Below are 13,472 nucleotides of genomic sequence, written 5' to 3'. Positions count from 1 at the left end.
AGCTCTAAAATCAGAGAGTTCAAATGTGCAGGCATATCCGATTCTTGTGACCAAGGCAGTCACTGATAGCTCCACGGGTCAGACGGTGACCAGCATGGTCCTGAGAGATCGGACCGCAAGAGAGTTAAAAACATTATTGGAGGAGACCAAGTGAGGGAACTGAGAACCCGTCATGGTATGGCTGGGTAGATTAATATTGGAACACGGCTCAGAATGGGTCGATCAACAAGAAGCGCAGTACTTGGCTCGTAATGCAAGCTAGAAGGAAGGGGGCGGGACTACCAGTAAGGTCATGGACAATCAAATCTGGCCTATAGTTCTGTTGTCTCTGGCCCTATTAATTACTAGTAACACTTTTCAATCAATGCCCATACCCCCAAATTCAATTAGAATACCCACTGACTTGCTAAGAGCGGTAGCTGCTGTAAGTGTAGTGACTTGGGATCCCATTGCTGGAGATCCAGTAGACCTAACACAAGATCAGGCCCAGCACCCTACCTTTTATGTATACATTCAGGATTACACCCGTATCCCTGTGAATGGAGCAGCTATCAATGCAGGAGCAAGTGGACTCCCCAGCAAAAACCCAGCCATAATACTGTGGCTATGAGCTGTGGACAATCGCCCAATTGGAAATTTATATGATGTTGAGCAAGATTTACCATCCCTTGAATATAATCATGATGCAGAAAAGGTTAAACAAGGACATGTAATAGAATCAAAGACACTTAAATTGAACCCAAAACCACCGACTCAACGTACCAAATATCAGAAGGCCTTTTTTGGGTTTCTACGGGCAAAGGGGGTAAACGCTGAACAAATCAGAAAATGGAATGATAGTGAAATGGAAGCTGAGGTGGAAAAATTGGGATGGATCCCTTGGAACAAGAAAAACCTTCAAAAAAATGAGTAGGGGCTGGGGCTTACCCAGCCTACCATAGAGAAGAGGACACACGTCCTTATGTGTGAGCTATTTGATTCAAATAACAATATTCATAGTTTTCTGTTGGACACGGGCACAAATAAACGTAACCATTCCATCTATCCCCCATATCCTTACAGACACTAAATTATGGGTGCAGGGACTTCATGAGGTAAAACAAGCCCCATTAGTAGAAGTTAAATTGGGTGTGCCAGGAAAACCCTGCAGGAATTTTAGAGCCATATTGGGAAACAAAAATCTTATAGGGGTAAGTACAATTAGAGAGCTGCAGTTACAGAAGATTTTAGCTGCTTTGCCATTAGCTGAACTCAAAGAACCAAACTTTAATTTACATCAGCCAACTATCATAAATTATAATGGTTGGAAAATAAATAAAATTCCAACAAAGGGAGAAGGAGGAATTTTAGCAATAAATATCTTATTAGATGATTTGTTAAGGCAGAACAAAATAACACGAATCTTAGAGAGCAGGGTACCACCCTCTCCGCTTGTGCAACAGAGTTGTGGGGAAGTGTTCTGCCACAGCAGAGGCTTCACCAAGAAATGTTAACACATTTTTTTAAAAAGTGTCATCAACAATGAATTATGTCCTCTGGAATGGTGGCCAAAGCATGAAGGACATACAAATGTTTAGCATACCTAGCATGTATGTACCTTGCAATGCCAGCTACAGAAATGCCATTCAAACACCTATGCTCACTGTCAGCATATCTCACAGGATGCCTTGCTTTTGAATGTACCAGCTAATTTGATGCTGACATGCTGGTGCTGAGGACCATCTGAGGAGATGACTAGGCTAAGACAAGTCCTGGCCTTAAAGAACACATTAGTATAGAACTGAGTATATGAGTAGCTAGCTGAGATGTACGTTACTCAGAACAGCAAGTGCTGTTATGAAAAGACCGAAGGACTTAAGGTCCAGTTCTATAAGATCCAACATAACAACAGCAAGTCTAGTGCAGGGTAAAAACATGCCTGTTCTGCAACCAGAAGGCAAACTGTAGTTGTACAAAAGGAAGTGGTGATTCAGAGAAGCAAGCTTCCTGCTTACAAGTTTTCCTGTCCCTGGGACTTGTTCTAACTCTGATAAAATCATTGTTAAGGGAGAATACTCAGCACAGTATTATGATTCTGAGTGTCAGCTAACACCTCACAAAGCAAAAGAGTTCGCTTCTTGTCCTGTTAAATCACTGAAGAATCAGAGCTCCCTATTCACCTGCCCAAACTTGAAGGTGTTGAGGATATATGAAAAGTTAAGGAGGAAGTGGCCACAGCCTTAGAATGAAAGACCAACTCAACAAAAGCTGTCATCCTATAATTTTTGGCTTGGAACATTCTCGAGATCAATCAAGGTTAATACTGTGTAATGTTTCTGTTTTATTTGTAGTCAGATTCAGGATGGAATGCCCCTCCATAATTCTTTTAGCCACTATTTGTAGAAGACCTAATGTTTACAGTGTGTGGGTTTGGGGTTTTTCCAGTTGTCTGATATAGGCTGATTCAAATTATGGGTCTTTATTTTTAATGTTCTGTGTCACAGTTACCTGTTTTGTCTGGCTTATTTTACAGAGTTATTTCTACAATGATGATACTTTTAACTTTAACTATGCCCAAGCCAAAGCTGCCACTGGCAATACCAGTGAGAGTGAGGAGGTACGTATTTGCTTTCTTACAAAAAAAAAATGAATTCTTTCTTATGTACCCCACACACACTTGCACCCCCATATCTTTCTGATTCTGCATATCATATGGAAATGGAACTGCTGTTTCCTGCAGGAATTGAGTTATATGTCTTGCTTTCAGTGAACTTTAGGATATGTCTAGAGTAGGAGATTAGATTGAATTTGTTAAGGTCAATTTTGTAACACCCAATTTTGTAAAGTCGAGGGTGCACATCCACACGGGCACATGAAGTCATTGGAGTGCATCCTCATTAGGGTAGGCAGCTTTGACTTTGTCAACAGTTCACTGTGGGTACCTAACCCACAGTTCCTGCTGCCCCTTTGCATTGTGGGTTAAGCTCCGAGTGTCTGAAAGACAAAAAATGCAGTGGATGATTCTGGGTGTGTGTCGTCAGCCTCCCACAGTGCACTTCTCTCCTTCCCGACCCCTTGGAAAGAAAAGGCAAAAAGTATTTTTTCACCCTTTTTTCATATCCATGCAGACACCATTGCAAGACTACCACAGAGTCAGCTTCAAATTGTTGTTGCAAGTATTATGAGCACCTCATACATAGTGCTGCAGTATGCACAGAGCCTAAGCAGCCTTCAGAATGATGAAGACTGAGGAGGCTGCAGGCAATGCTTACCTCAAGCAGCTCCCAGAAACAGCAGAATGTCCCTCCTCTGGCTTCCACACATAGGTGCTGGCAGGCAGCACTGCATATTTCCCCATCCACAAATGCCACCTTTGCAGCTCTCTTCATCTGTGGCTCCCAGCCAATGGGAGCTACAGGGTTGGTGCTTAGGACAGGGGCAGGATATGTTGTCCTCTGGCTGTCTCTACACCTAGGAGCCAGAGCAGGGACATGCTGCTGCTTCCAGGAGCCATGTGGAGCCAAGGCATGACCAGAGCAAGCAAAGTGCCCAGCCTGCCCCCAGCTGGAGTGCTAGAGCGGGGCAAGCCCTAGATCCCACTCCCCCTGCAGGAGTTCCAGGGTGGGATTAAAATGGCTAACAGACCGGATGCTGCCCTCTTACTCTAGCTTGATCAACCCTGCACTATAGGTATACAGTAGGTGCAGCTAAGGTGCAGAAACACCTGATACTGCAAAAACATCCTGGACAATGTTGAATTATTTTAGATGAAATATATGGGCCCAAAGAGTTGGAAGTGTTAACATGACCCAGTCATTGTCCAATATTAAACAGTTTTAATTATTTTAACAACATCCCTTTTTCTGTAACTGGAAAGAATTGTTAGGAAAAAATTCCTTGTTTAGGTGGTACCAAAGATACCATTTTTGTGGACTAGAGAAGCTAGATTTTGGCCTGGAGCTATTGTTGTTGAAGTCTGATCCCGTTTTCTAAAATAAAACAAACCCACAAAAAGAAGACTAGCAATGGTAAAAAATGCAGTGTCTGTCTTCAGCGTTGATTCTCACTTACAGACTCACTGCAAGAAAAAACACAGGCACAGTACGTGGTCTTATAAGCCATGGTGAGACTTAGTATTGGGCTGTTAGTTGTTGCTCTGGTCATCATGGGTTTACAGCAGTATAGCAAAATATACATTCTTGGCTAGCTAAGACATTTTTAGTAGATGACAGGAAAAAACATGAGGTATAGGAAGAAAAAATAAGGTATTGAAGAAAAAGAACACATGGAGGTAGTGGTGAGGAATTTCATATCTCATATGCTATTTTGGATTTAACTAAAGCAAGTGGAGGAGGTGATTTCATTTGCAGCTCTTGCCCTGGCCTGGTCTACTCAGGCATCTCTCAGGATTAGGATGAAGAAGGCTTAGAGTCCTGGGAGACTCTGGGGAGGCCAGCCATGATGGTGAGGTTCAATTCTTCTTTTTTCAGTAAGCCAGTGTTGCGGTAGCTAACTTTCCTTCCATAGTGTCTCCCTCTGTTTTTTATCTTAAGGACTCAAAAAGGGCGGGGTGGGTGGTAGAATAGCTCATCTGCTCATTGTTTTGATAACCAAAAGTTTTAATTTCCAATATACAATTTTGGTTCATTGATTTCCTTTTCCACCTTTTTCTTGTTTACCAACTAAGTATATGACTAGGCCTTGTTTGGATTAATTCAGTTCTTCTTCGAGTGTCCCCGTGGGTGCTCCACATTAGGTGTTGGGCTCGCCCGGTGCCGCAGATCGGATCTTCCAAGCAGTTTGTGCCGGACCGCGCATGCGCCGGTGCGCGCCACTCCCCCGCGCGCTCCCGGCCACGTGCGCGATCCGGTCCCCGCCAGTTCCTCTTAACCGCCGTCGGCTGCAGACGGAATCCGAACTAGGCTAAGGCCAAGTAGCGTATTCAATGACTTTAACTGTTTTTCTTTAAAGTTTTTCAAGTACTTAGGCTACTGCAAGTTAGCCGGTTGTTATTTTTCAAAAAAAAAAAAAAAAACAACAAACAAACTACAAGCGGGACAGCTTCAATCCAGTCCCAGTAACAAGCGCCGGAGGCCAGGAGCATCGGGCCGTCAGCCCTCCTGCTGAGGCAGGCCATCGGACGGGGAAAACAGCACAGGGAAGGTGCTAAGTACCCGCTTAACAACTGAAAGACTCACCAACAATGTCCTCTTCAGGATTTAAAAAATGTGAGTCCTGCCCAGAGGCGATTAAGGAGAGACAGGGAGATGCGGCTTAAAATGCTGCTTTTGATAAGTCCCTCCAGCCAGACGTGCCAGAGCGGCCGCAGCAGGAGGGACCCTCCGGGGCCCATAAAAGGAGAGCTGCCTCCCTCACTCCATCAGCGCAGAAACGGAGGAAAGTCTCCCCAACCCGATCCCTGCCGGCAGCAACAGCGAGCGGGACGGGAGGAGCCAGCAGCCCCCAGCCGCAGCAACAGCTGATCGGCGGCGGCACGGAGAGCCACGTGGAAGCGGCTCAGCCTCCGATAATCAGCCAGCCGCCCCGCACCGCAGGCAGGGCGGCGGCTTAAAACTGCTTTTCATAAGGCCCTCCAGCCAGACGTGCCGGAGCGGCCGCAGCAGGAGGGACCCTCCGGGGCCCATAAACGGAAAGCTGCCTCCCTCACCCCATCAGCGCAAAAACGGAGAAAAGTCTCCCCAGCCCGATCCCTGCCGGCAACAATAGCGAGCAGGACGGGAGGAGCGAGCAGCCCCCAGCCGCAGCAACAGCTGATCGGCGGCGGCACGGAGAGCCACGTGGAAGCGGCTCAGCCTCCGATAATCAGCCAGCCGCCCCGCACCGCAGGCAGGGCGGCGGCTAAGCAAGCGCCGGTACCGGCGGCACCGCAGGCAGCGGCACCGATCCCCGGGGAACCGGCGGTGCAGAGCGCGCAGGCACGCAGCCTGCAGGCACCGGAGGACACCGCACCTGCGGCACCGCCCTCGAGCGTGCCGAGCTCGGTGCGGACGGGGCCGGGATTCCCTGTACGTCAGGGGGCGGAGTTACCTCCTCAAGGGAGGGGGAAGGCTGCACACAAGAGGAGGCATTGCAGCCCCTCTCCGCACAGGGCTGTGGAGTTGCTTTCTCACAGCCCTCCGCTTATGTTGCAGACTCCAACCAGAAGGCAGGGGTCCCCCCAGCCTACCCGGAGCCCCCTTCTCCATTTTTTTTTTTGCAACCAGCCTCACCCTGGCTGGGACCACCTTCACCCTTCCTGGGGTTTGAACCGCTGGACTATTATGCAAAATCGCTCTCTCCAGCCCTCCCCCAGACGCAGAGGGTATGCACCAAGGGAGTGGTCTAGGTCACCTTCCCAAGAACAGTGCCTATACTGCCATGGTCGCCCCTACCACGCGGGGCATAGACACCATCGGCTATCTACTAGGGAAAGATCCCCACAAACGATCTCGTACCCCCGAGGGCAATTGCGACCGGGGACAGAGACTCAAGCATCTCAGGGGGGACTGGTTATGGAACCCCGAGATTTTCCCTCGCAAACCTCTAGTGAGAGGGTGTACCATCACCAGCAGGAACCGGAAGGGTCCAGAGAGACGTACCCCAGCGGTTCCTCGCTCTCCTCCCCGGATGAGGCTACGGCCCCGGGGGACGTCCATCCTCCGGACGATCTCAAACAGTTCCAAGAGCTGTTTTACGAGGGTGGCCTTCACGCAAGGCATCCAGACAGCTAAGGTGCAAGAGAAACACCATAAGCTCCTCAAAAATCTGAGACCTCCGGCCTCCTCCGAAATAGCAATACCGCTTGATGACGCAATCTTGGAGTCTGCCACTATGATATGGCAGACTCCTGCGACTATTCCGCCTGTCCACAAGACAGCGGAAAAAAAACAACAAACTTCGTGCCGACAAAGGGCACGGAGTTCCTGTTCAGCCACCCACAACCAAATTCCTTGGTGGTGGAGTCGTCGCAATGTGGGGGAACAGACAAACATGCCAAAAAGCTACAGCTGTTGGGCAGAAAGGTCTACTCCTCCTCCACTCTACTGTTGCGAATGGCAAATTACGCAGCGCATCTAGCGAACCATAATTTCGATAACCGCATTAGGTTAACCTCCCTCATGGACTCGCTTCCAGAGGGCAAGAAACCAGTGCTCAAGGCCATCATGCAAGAAGGCTACGCGGCCTCGAGGACGGGAGTTCAGATCGCCCTGGATATTGCGGACTCAGCAACAGCGTCCCCAGTACCACAGGGGTTACGAGCAAGGGCGACATCAACAGCACCAGCAGTACAGAACTCCCAGGCATCGTTCCCAACACAGCCGTGCGTCCTCGGGGCAGGGCCAAAGGCCACAAGTTTGACACACAGATCCAGGGCTGCGCCATCACTACCATCGCAAGGTCATCCAAAGCGGTTATTCCACCATCGCCTCCGACCATTCTATAACCAGTGGCAAAGGATCCCACAGACAAATGGGTGCTGGAGATCATAGCCACGGGGTACGCCATCCCCTTCCAGTCGCTCCCACCGCCATGACCTCCACCCAGGCCCCACCTCCAGGAGGCCTCCCAAGTAGCGAGGCTCAAGCAGGAGGTAGACCATCTCATGCTCATAGGGGCAGTGGAAAGAGTGCCGGAGCAACTGCAAGGGAGAGGGTTCTACTCGAGGTACTTCCTCACGGGGAAAAAGACAGGAGGCGGGAGGTCCATCTTAGATCTTCGAGGCCTCAACCGGTACCTGCGCAAGCAACGCTTTCGGATGATCACAATCGCCTCCATCCTTACGGCACTAGACAATGGGGATTGGTTCGCAGCCCTCGACTTATAAGACGCGTATTTTCACATAACTATTCATCCGGTTCACCTACGATTCCTCTGGTTTTTCATGGTAGGCAAAGAACATTTTCAATACAAGGTCCTACCGTTTGGCCTCTCCTCGGCCCCCAGAGTCTTCACCAAGCCCTTGGCAGTGGTGTCAGCCTACCTGCACAGACAGGGGGTATTTATATTCCAGTATCCGGATGACTGCCTACTCAAAGGGGCCTCGAAGGAGGAGGTACTACGCATAATATGTGTCACAGCAGGCACGTTCTCTTCGCTTGGCCTGGTTATCAATCTGACAAAATCAAAGATAGACCTCACGCAGGACATAGAGTTCGTAGGGGCACGCATAAATTCTATTACAGCGAGGGCGTATCTACCAGAGACTCACTTTCGGGCCGTCGGCTCCCTCGTGCAAGTCTTCACCTTCAGCCCTACGGTGCTGGTTCTGACGTGCTTACAGCTGCTGGGCCACATGGCAGCAGCGACGTTCGTAGAACAGAACGCCAGGTTACACATGCGCAGCATGCAGCACTGGCTGGCAAGCGTATACACCCCGGCAGCACACACTGTTCACAGGGTGGCGTCGCCCACAACAAAGGTGCGCAAATCCCTGCAATGGTGGGTAAACCCCGAGAACCTGCTAACAGGGGTACCCTTCCACCAACCACACATATTGGTTTTTCTTACTACAGATGCCTCCCTCATAGGGTGGGAAGCGCACATGGGCGAAGAGGTGACGCAAGGGCTGTGGTCCTCCACGGAGCAGTCACTGCACACAAATATACTGGAGTTCAGAGCAGTGTTCAACGCCTGCAGACACTTTCAAGACCATATAAAAGGCAAAGTAGTCGGGATCAGTATAGACAATACCTCCACCATGTTTTATATAAATCGGCAAGCAGGAGCTCGGTCCCGTGCCTTATGTGCAGAAGCAGTCGGGTCGTGAAACTGCTGCATCGCCAACAATATAACCTTGAAAGCCTCGTACTTCCCAGGCGCTCACAATGTGAAGGCAGACCAGCTGAGCACGCGTTTCGCACTCACGCACGAGTGGCAGATCCGTCCCGATCTGCTGCAACCGATTTTTTCATGCATGGGGTTTTTCCCCAGATAGACCTGTTTGCTACTCAGCACAACAAGAAGTGCCCACGATTCTGCTCCAGGGCAGGACTGGGACGGGGGTCCCTGAGGGACGCCTTCGCGATCTCAAGGAGGGGCCCCCTGCTTTATGCTTTTCCCCCCACAGTGCTCATCCACAAAGTGTTGCAGAAAGCCAGGAGGGAAGGAGCCTGAATGATCCCGATAGTCCCAACGTGGGATCGACAGCAATGGTTCCCCCTACTCCTGCGCATGTCGGACCGGCCACCGATGCCCCTTCCGGTGGCGCCGGATCTGCTCACGCAAGCCCAGGGGTCCATAGTGCATCCGCACCCCCAAGGCCTGCGACTACAAACGTGGTTAATCCATGGCTCAGCTCCCTAGAGAGCACATGTACGGAGGGAGTGCAGCAAGTCCTAGAAAGTAGCAGGAGGACTTCCACCAGGAAGACCTACAAGCAGAAATGGACTCGCTTTACGGCATGGTGTTCTACCAAAGAGCTAGCCCCCCTTTTCGGTGCCTATAGCTGTGATATTAGAGTATTTACTGGACCTCAAGAGAGGAGGACTCTCGCTATCCTCGTTTAAGGTCCACCTTGCCGCCTTTTTGGCATTCAGACACAGAGACACAGGGCACATGGTGTTCGCCCATCCCATGGTTACCAGGTTCCTTAAAGGGCTGGTAAACCTATACCCCCCTCGGAAACCGCTTCCACTTTCGTGGAACTTGGACCTGGTGCTAATGCGGAAAGGGGACCACCGTTCGAGCCTTTGGCCACGGTTTCCCTCTGCCTCCTTATGATAAAGACGATCTTTCTTCTCGCAATCACGTCAGCTCGCAGGGTGAGCGAGCTTGCGGCAGTTATGGCAACGCCACCCTGCGCTGTTTTTTCCAAGGAGGCGGTCACCATACGGCTACATCCAGCCTTTGTTCCTAAAGTTTCTTTCTGAGTTTCATACTAACGAACCTATTGTTTACCCTCGTTTTATCCAAAGCCTCATAACTCTAACAAAGAGGCGCGCCTACACCTCCTGGACGTGAGGAGGCGCTAGCTTTCTATATAGACAGGACCAAGTCCTTCCAGAGAACGGATAGACTCCTAGGCTCTATCGCTCCCAAATCAAAAGGAGAATGTCTCTCTTCGCAGAGAATCTCGAAGCACATCGTATCTTGCATAAAAATGTGCTACAAACTCAAAAAGACTCCTTTCCTGGCCATGCCCAGGGCTCATTCCACTAGGGCGGTGGCAGCATCAACAGCCCTTTTTCAAGGGCGTTGCGCTAAAAGACATTTGCAGAGTGGCGACCTGGTCATCCTGTGACACCTTCGCCAAACATTACGCCCTTCACAGGGTATTCCAAGAGGATACCCGTCTCTCGACAGCGGTCCTCTCGGGGACAAGCTGCACATAATCCGATTACCCACCTCCTATCTTGGGTTACTGCTGGGTAGTCACCTATTGTGGAGCACCCACGGGGACACTCGAAGAAGAAAGAAAGGTTACTCACCGTAGTAACGGTGGTTCTTCGAGATGTGTCCCCGTGGGTGCTCCACTACCCGCCCATCCTCCCCGCTCCGGATCTCTGTTAGTGTTTTGCAGGAGCATCTGAGGCGGTTGGTCAAGGAACTGGCGGGGACCGGATCGCGCACGTGGCCGGGAGCGCGCGGGGGAGTGGCGCGCACCGGCGCATGCGTGGTCTGGCAGAAACTGCTTGGAAGATCCGATCTGCGGCGCCGGGCGAGCCCGAAACCTAATGTGGAGCACCCACGGGGACACATCTCGAAGAACCACCGTTACTACGGTGAGTAACCTTTCTTTTTTCTGTCCCTTCTTTTTTCTCTTCTTTCTCCATCAATTTGTATTCTTGTAGGTTATTGTTATGTCTTATGAACTTTCACTCTTTACAGTTGAGCTCAGAATTAAGGTAGATTATAGACCCAATTATCACAATAGTCCTCCTGCTCACAGTACCTGTATTTTTAAACTGCTCTGGGGAACCTTGAATTTTGTGGTTCACCAATTGTCTTGCTGTCCGTGCACTTTCTAATAAGAGTTATTTCCTCTCTGCAGTTCATATATGTACAAAATGCCTCTAGACGTAACTCTCTAAAACAGTGGCCCCTTACGGGCATAAGGGAACAATTTATTGCTGAGTGGAATTTTGGTCCATTTATAATTAGAAGTCTAGAAATGTCTCACCGCTAAAACATTGTGACAGAACACACTTTTCCTGTAAGTGTCTTATAAATATTGGAAGAATAACCAACCTACAAACAAATACTATTTTTTGTTAACAGTATCTCAATATAAACTGACATTGAAGAAAGGGTTTTTGTGTGTTTTTGCTGAGGGAAGCCAAGAATCAAGTTTGTGTCTGCACTACAGGTTTTGGTTGAAGTAACCGTATCTTGGCTTACAGTCAGTGACTTTTCTCTCTGGCTTGAGCATATGCCTTCTTGGCTGCTTCGTTGTTGCTGCACATCCTCACCATGGATGGTTGTATCAGTAGAAAATGGTCCACCATTCGATGTGCTGGTCAGGGAAGATTGTCCTTGCAGCTTGGGGAAGAGTCCATGGTTCTTAAAGAGGACAGCCTCATGTATCTTCCCTGACAAAACCACACTTATGTCAGTGAAGTGTCCTTGGTGATCAATTAGCACCAGGGTACCCATTGAAAAGTATCCCTTTTCAGTTTATTTATTCATTGAGAAGGTAGGGAGATGCAAATATATGGATACTGAAATGCCATTACTGCTTTTTGGGACTAAACTTGCCCCTGCTTATTAAACCATACATTAGCCATCTCAACAAAATCAAGGAAATATTTAGCTACTAGCTGACCAGCAAGTACAGGATGACTGGTATTTCAGAAAGGCACTGATTTCATTCTTTGTACTGCATTATAAATTAATGCATTCTCAGTTGCTGTCTGTGCAGTCTAGTGTCTTCTCTCAGACCCTGTCTTCCTTTATGGTTGGCTTGTTTTCTACCAGCACACCTGCTGGTCAATGTTTAGTTGAGGCCACACCGTTATTTGGCATTTTAGCTTCCAGATAATTCCATGATAAATGTACTGTTTGAATTCCCCACTTGCCTGAGGCAGAGACTCACACCTATGAATTGCAATTTCACACTCTAACTTCCCTTCAAGCTGCTGTTGACTATTCTCCAGGTTGAGCCTTAGCTACATATTGGAGCAGGACAGGCTTGCTGCATATGTGGTAGAGCAGATGCACATAACTTTCTTTTTCCTTCCTTCCTGCAGGTGTTCCTCTTGATCCAGAGTGAGAAGATAAAGAACGATTATGTTTACCTTAGCTGGCTGGCTCGTTGCTGTGAGTCTCTTTAATTGCAACATTGCAGGATGTGGAGCCTCCTGTTTTGCATTAGTTTTGCCAATCCACCTTCCCTAATAGGTTTTTAATCTTGTCGGTGCATTTAGTACTTATGAAAGTGAAGTGCAAATACACTGTCACTAGTCAGCTATATTGTGAGCACGTACTGTGCAAGCAGCATGTCTTTGGTCTGCATAACCACTCCTGTTTCGGTTCTGGTTCCAACACAGCTCTGCCAATGCACCTCATTCTTGACCTGCAGAAGCTCATTCTTCCCAGTCCCAGGCTGAGCAGAGATTGCCAAGAGTACACAAATTGGTATCACTCCAGTTTTTAAAATTCCCTCTCCTGAAAAGATTCCAGTATACAGGTGAGACCAGTGGGAGAATAGATGGTCTAGTGGGTAGAGAACCAAGCTAACCCACAGCCTTTCTCTGTGATCTGGGACAAATCTGTGTTAGGACCGGTTCTGTTCAATATCTTCATCAATGATTTAGATATTGGCGTAGAAAGTATGCTTATTAAGTTTGCAGATGATACCAAGCTGGGAGGGGTTGCAACTGCTTTGGAGGATAGGGTCATAATTCAAAATGATCTGGATAAATTGGAGAAATGGTCTGAGGTAAACAGGATGAAGTTTAATAAGAACAAATGCAAAGTGCTCCACGTGGGAAGGAACAATCAGTTTCACACATACAGAATGGGGAGAAACTGTCTAGGAATGATCACAGCAGAAAGGGATCTAGAGGTTATAGTAGACCACAAGCTAAATATGAGTCAACAGTGTGATGCTGTTGCAAAAAAAGCAAACATGATTCTGGGATGCATTGACAGGTGTGTTGTGAACAAGACACGAGAAGCGTTTCTTCCGCTCTACTCTGCGCTGGTTAGGCCTCAGCTGGAGCATTGGTTGGCCTCTGCAGAAAATTTGAGAAGAGGGTCTAACTTCCTCATCCTGCACCTAATTTATTACAATATTACAATAGGTTGTGAAGGAAGGGTGAGTTTCTTCCTAACTCCAGTTGGTAAACAGTTTATACCCAGAAATATGAGCAGTTGTCATTTTTAATTTAGTTACCCCCTAGATTATAGTTTTAGTTGGAATCAGAAAGAGGTTGGTTGTACAAAGAAACTAGTCTCTCAAGTATGTTTCTAGAGCAGTGTGAAGGGATTTATATTGGAATCTCAGATAAATGTCTGAAATGATTGTTACTCCACTTCACTTCTATGCATATACT

At 48.3% G+C, this 13,472-nt stretch overlaps 1 protein-coding gene across 4 annotated transcripts in view; it reads left to right on the top strand.

Moving 5' to 3' along the window:
• IFT56 (intraflagellar transport 56) overlaps window positions 1–13,472 on the top strand; it is a 106,560-nt gene that overhangs the window by 74,465 nt on the left and 18,623 nt on the right. For 3 of the 4 annotated variants that reach the window (XM_075010604.1, XM_075010595.1, XM_075010613.1), the window contains 2 exons: window positions 2,513–2,596; window positions 12,165–12,234. In XM_075010604.1, the coding sequence (XP_074866705.1) occupies window positions 2,513–2,596; window positions 12,165–12,234 (154 nt within the window). Of the gene's footprint in view, window positions 1–2,512; window positions 2,597–12,164; window positions 12,235–13,472 lie in introns of those variants that run through there. The other variant, XR_012647716.1, reaches the window with a different exon arrangement.

This window comes from Carettochelys insculpta, chromosome 1 (assembly GCF_033958435.1).
Source record: "Carettochelys insculpta isolate YL-2023 chromosome 1, ASM3395843v1, whole genome shotgun sequence".
Taxonomy (NCBI): domain Eukaryota; kingdom Metazoa; phylum Chordata; order Testudines; family Carettochelyidae; genus Carettochelys; species Carettochelys insculpta.
Note: the sequence above shows the minus strand (reverse complement) of the source record. Positions and strands in the feature narration are given on the sequence as shown.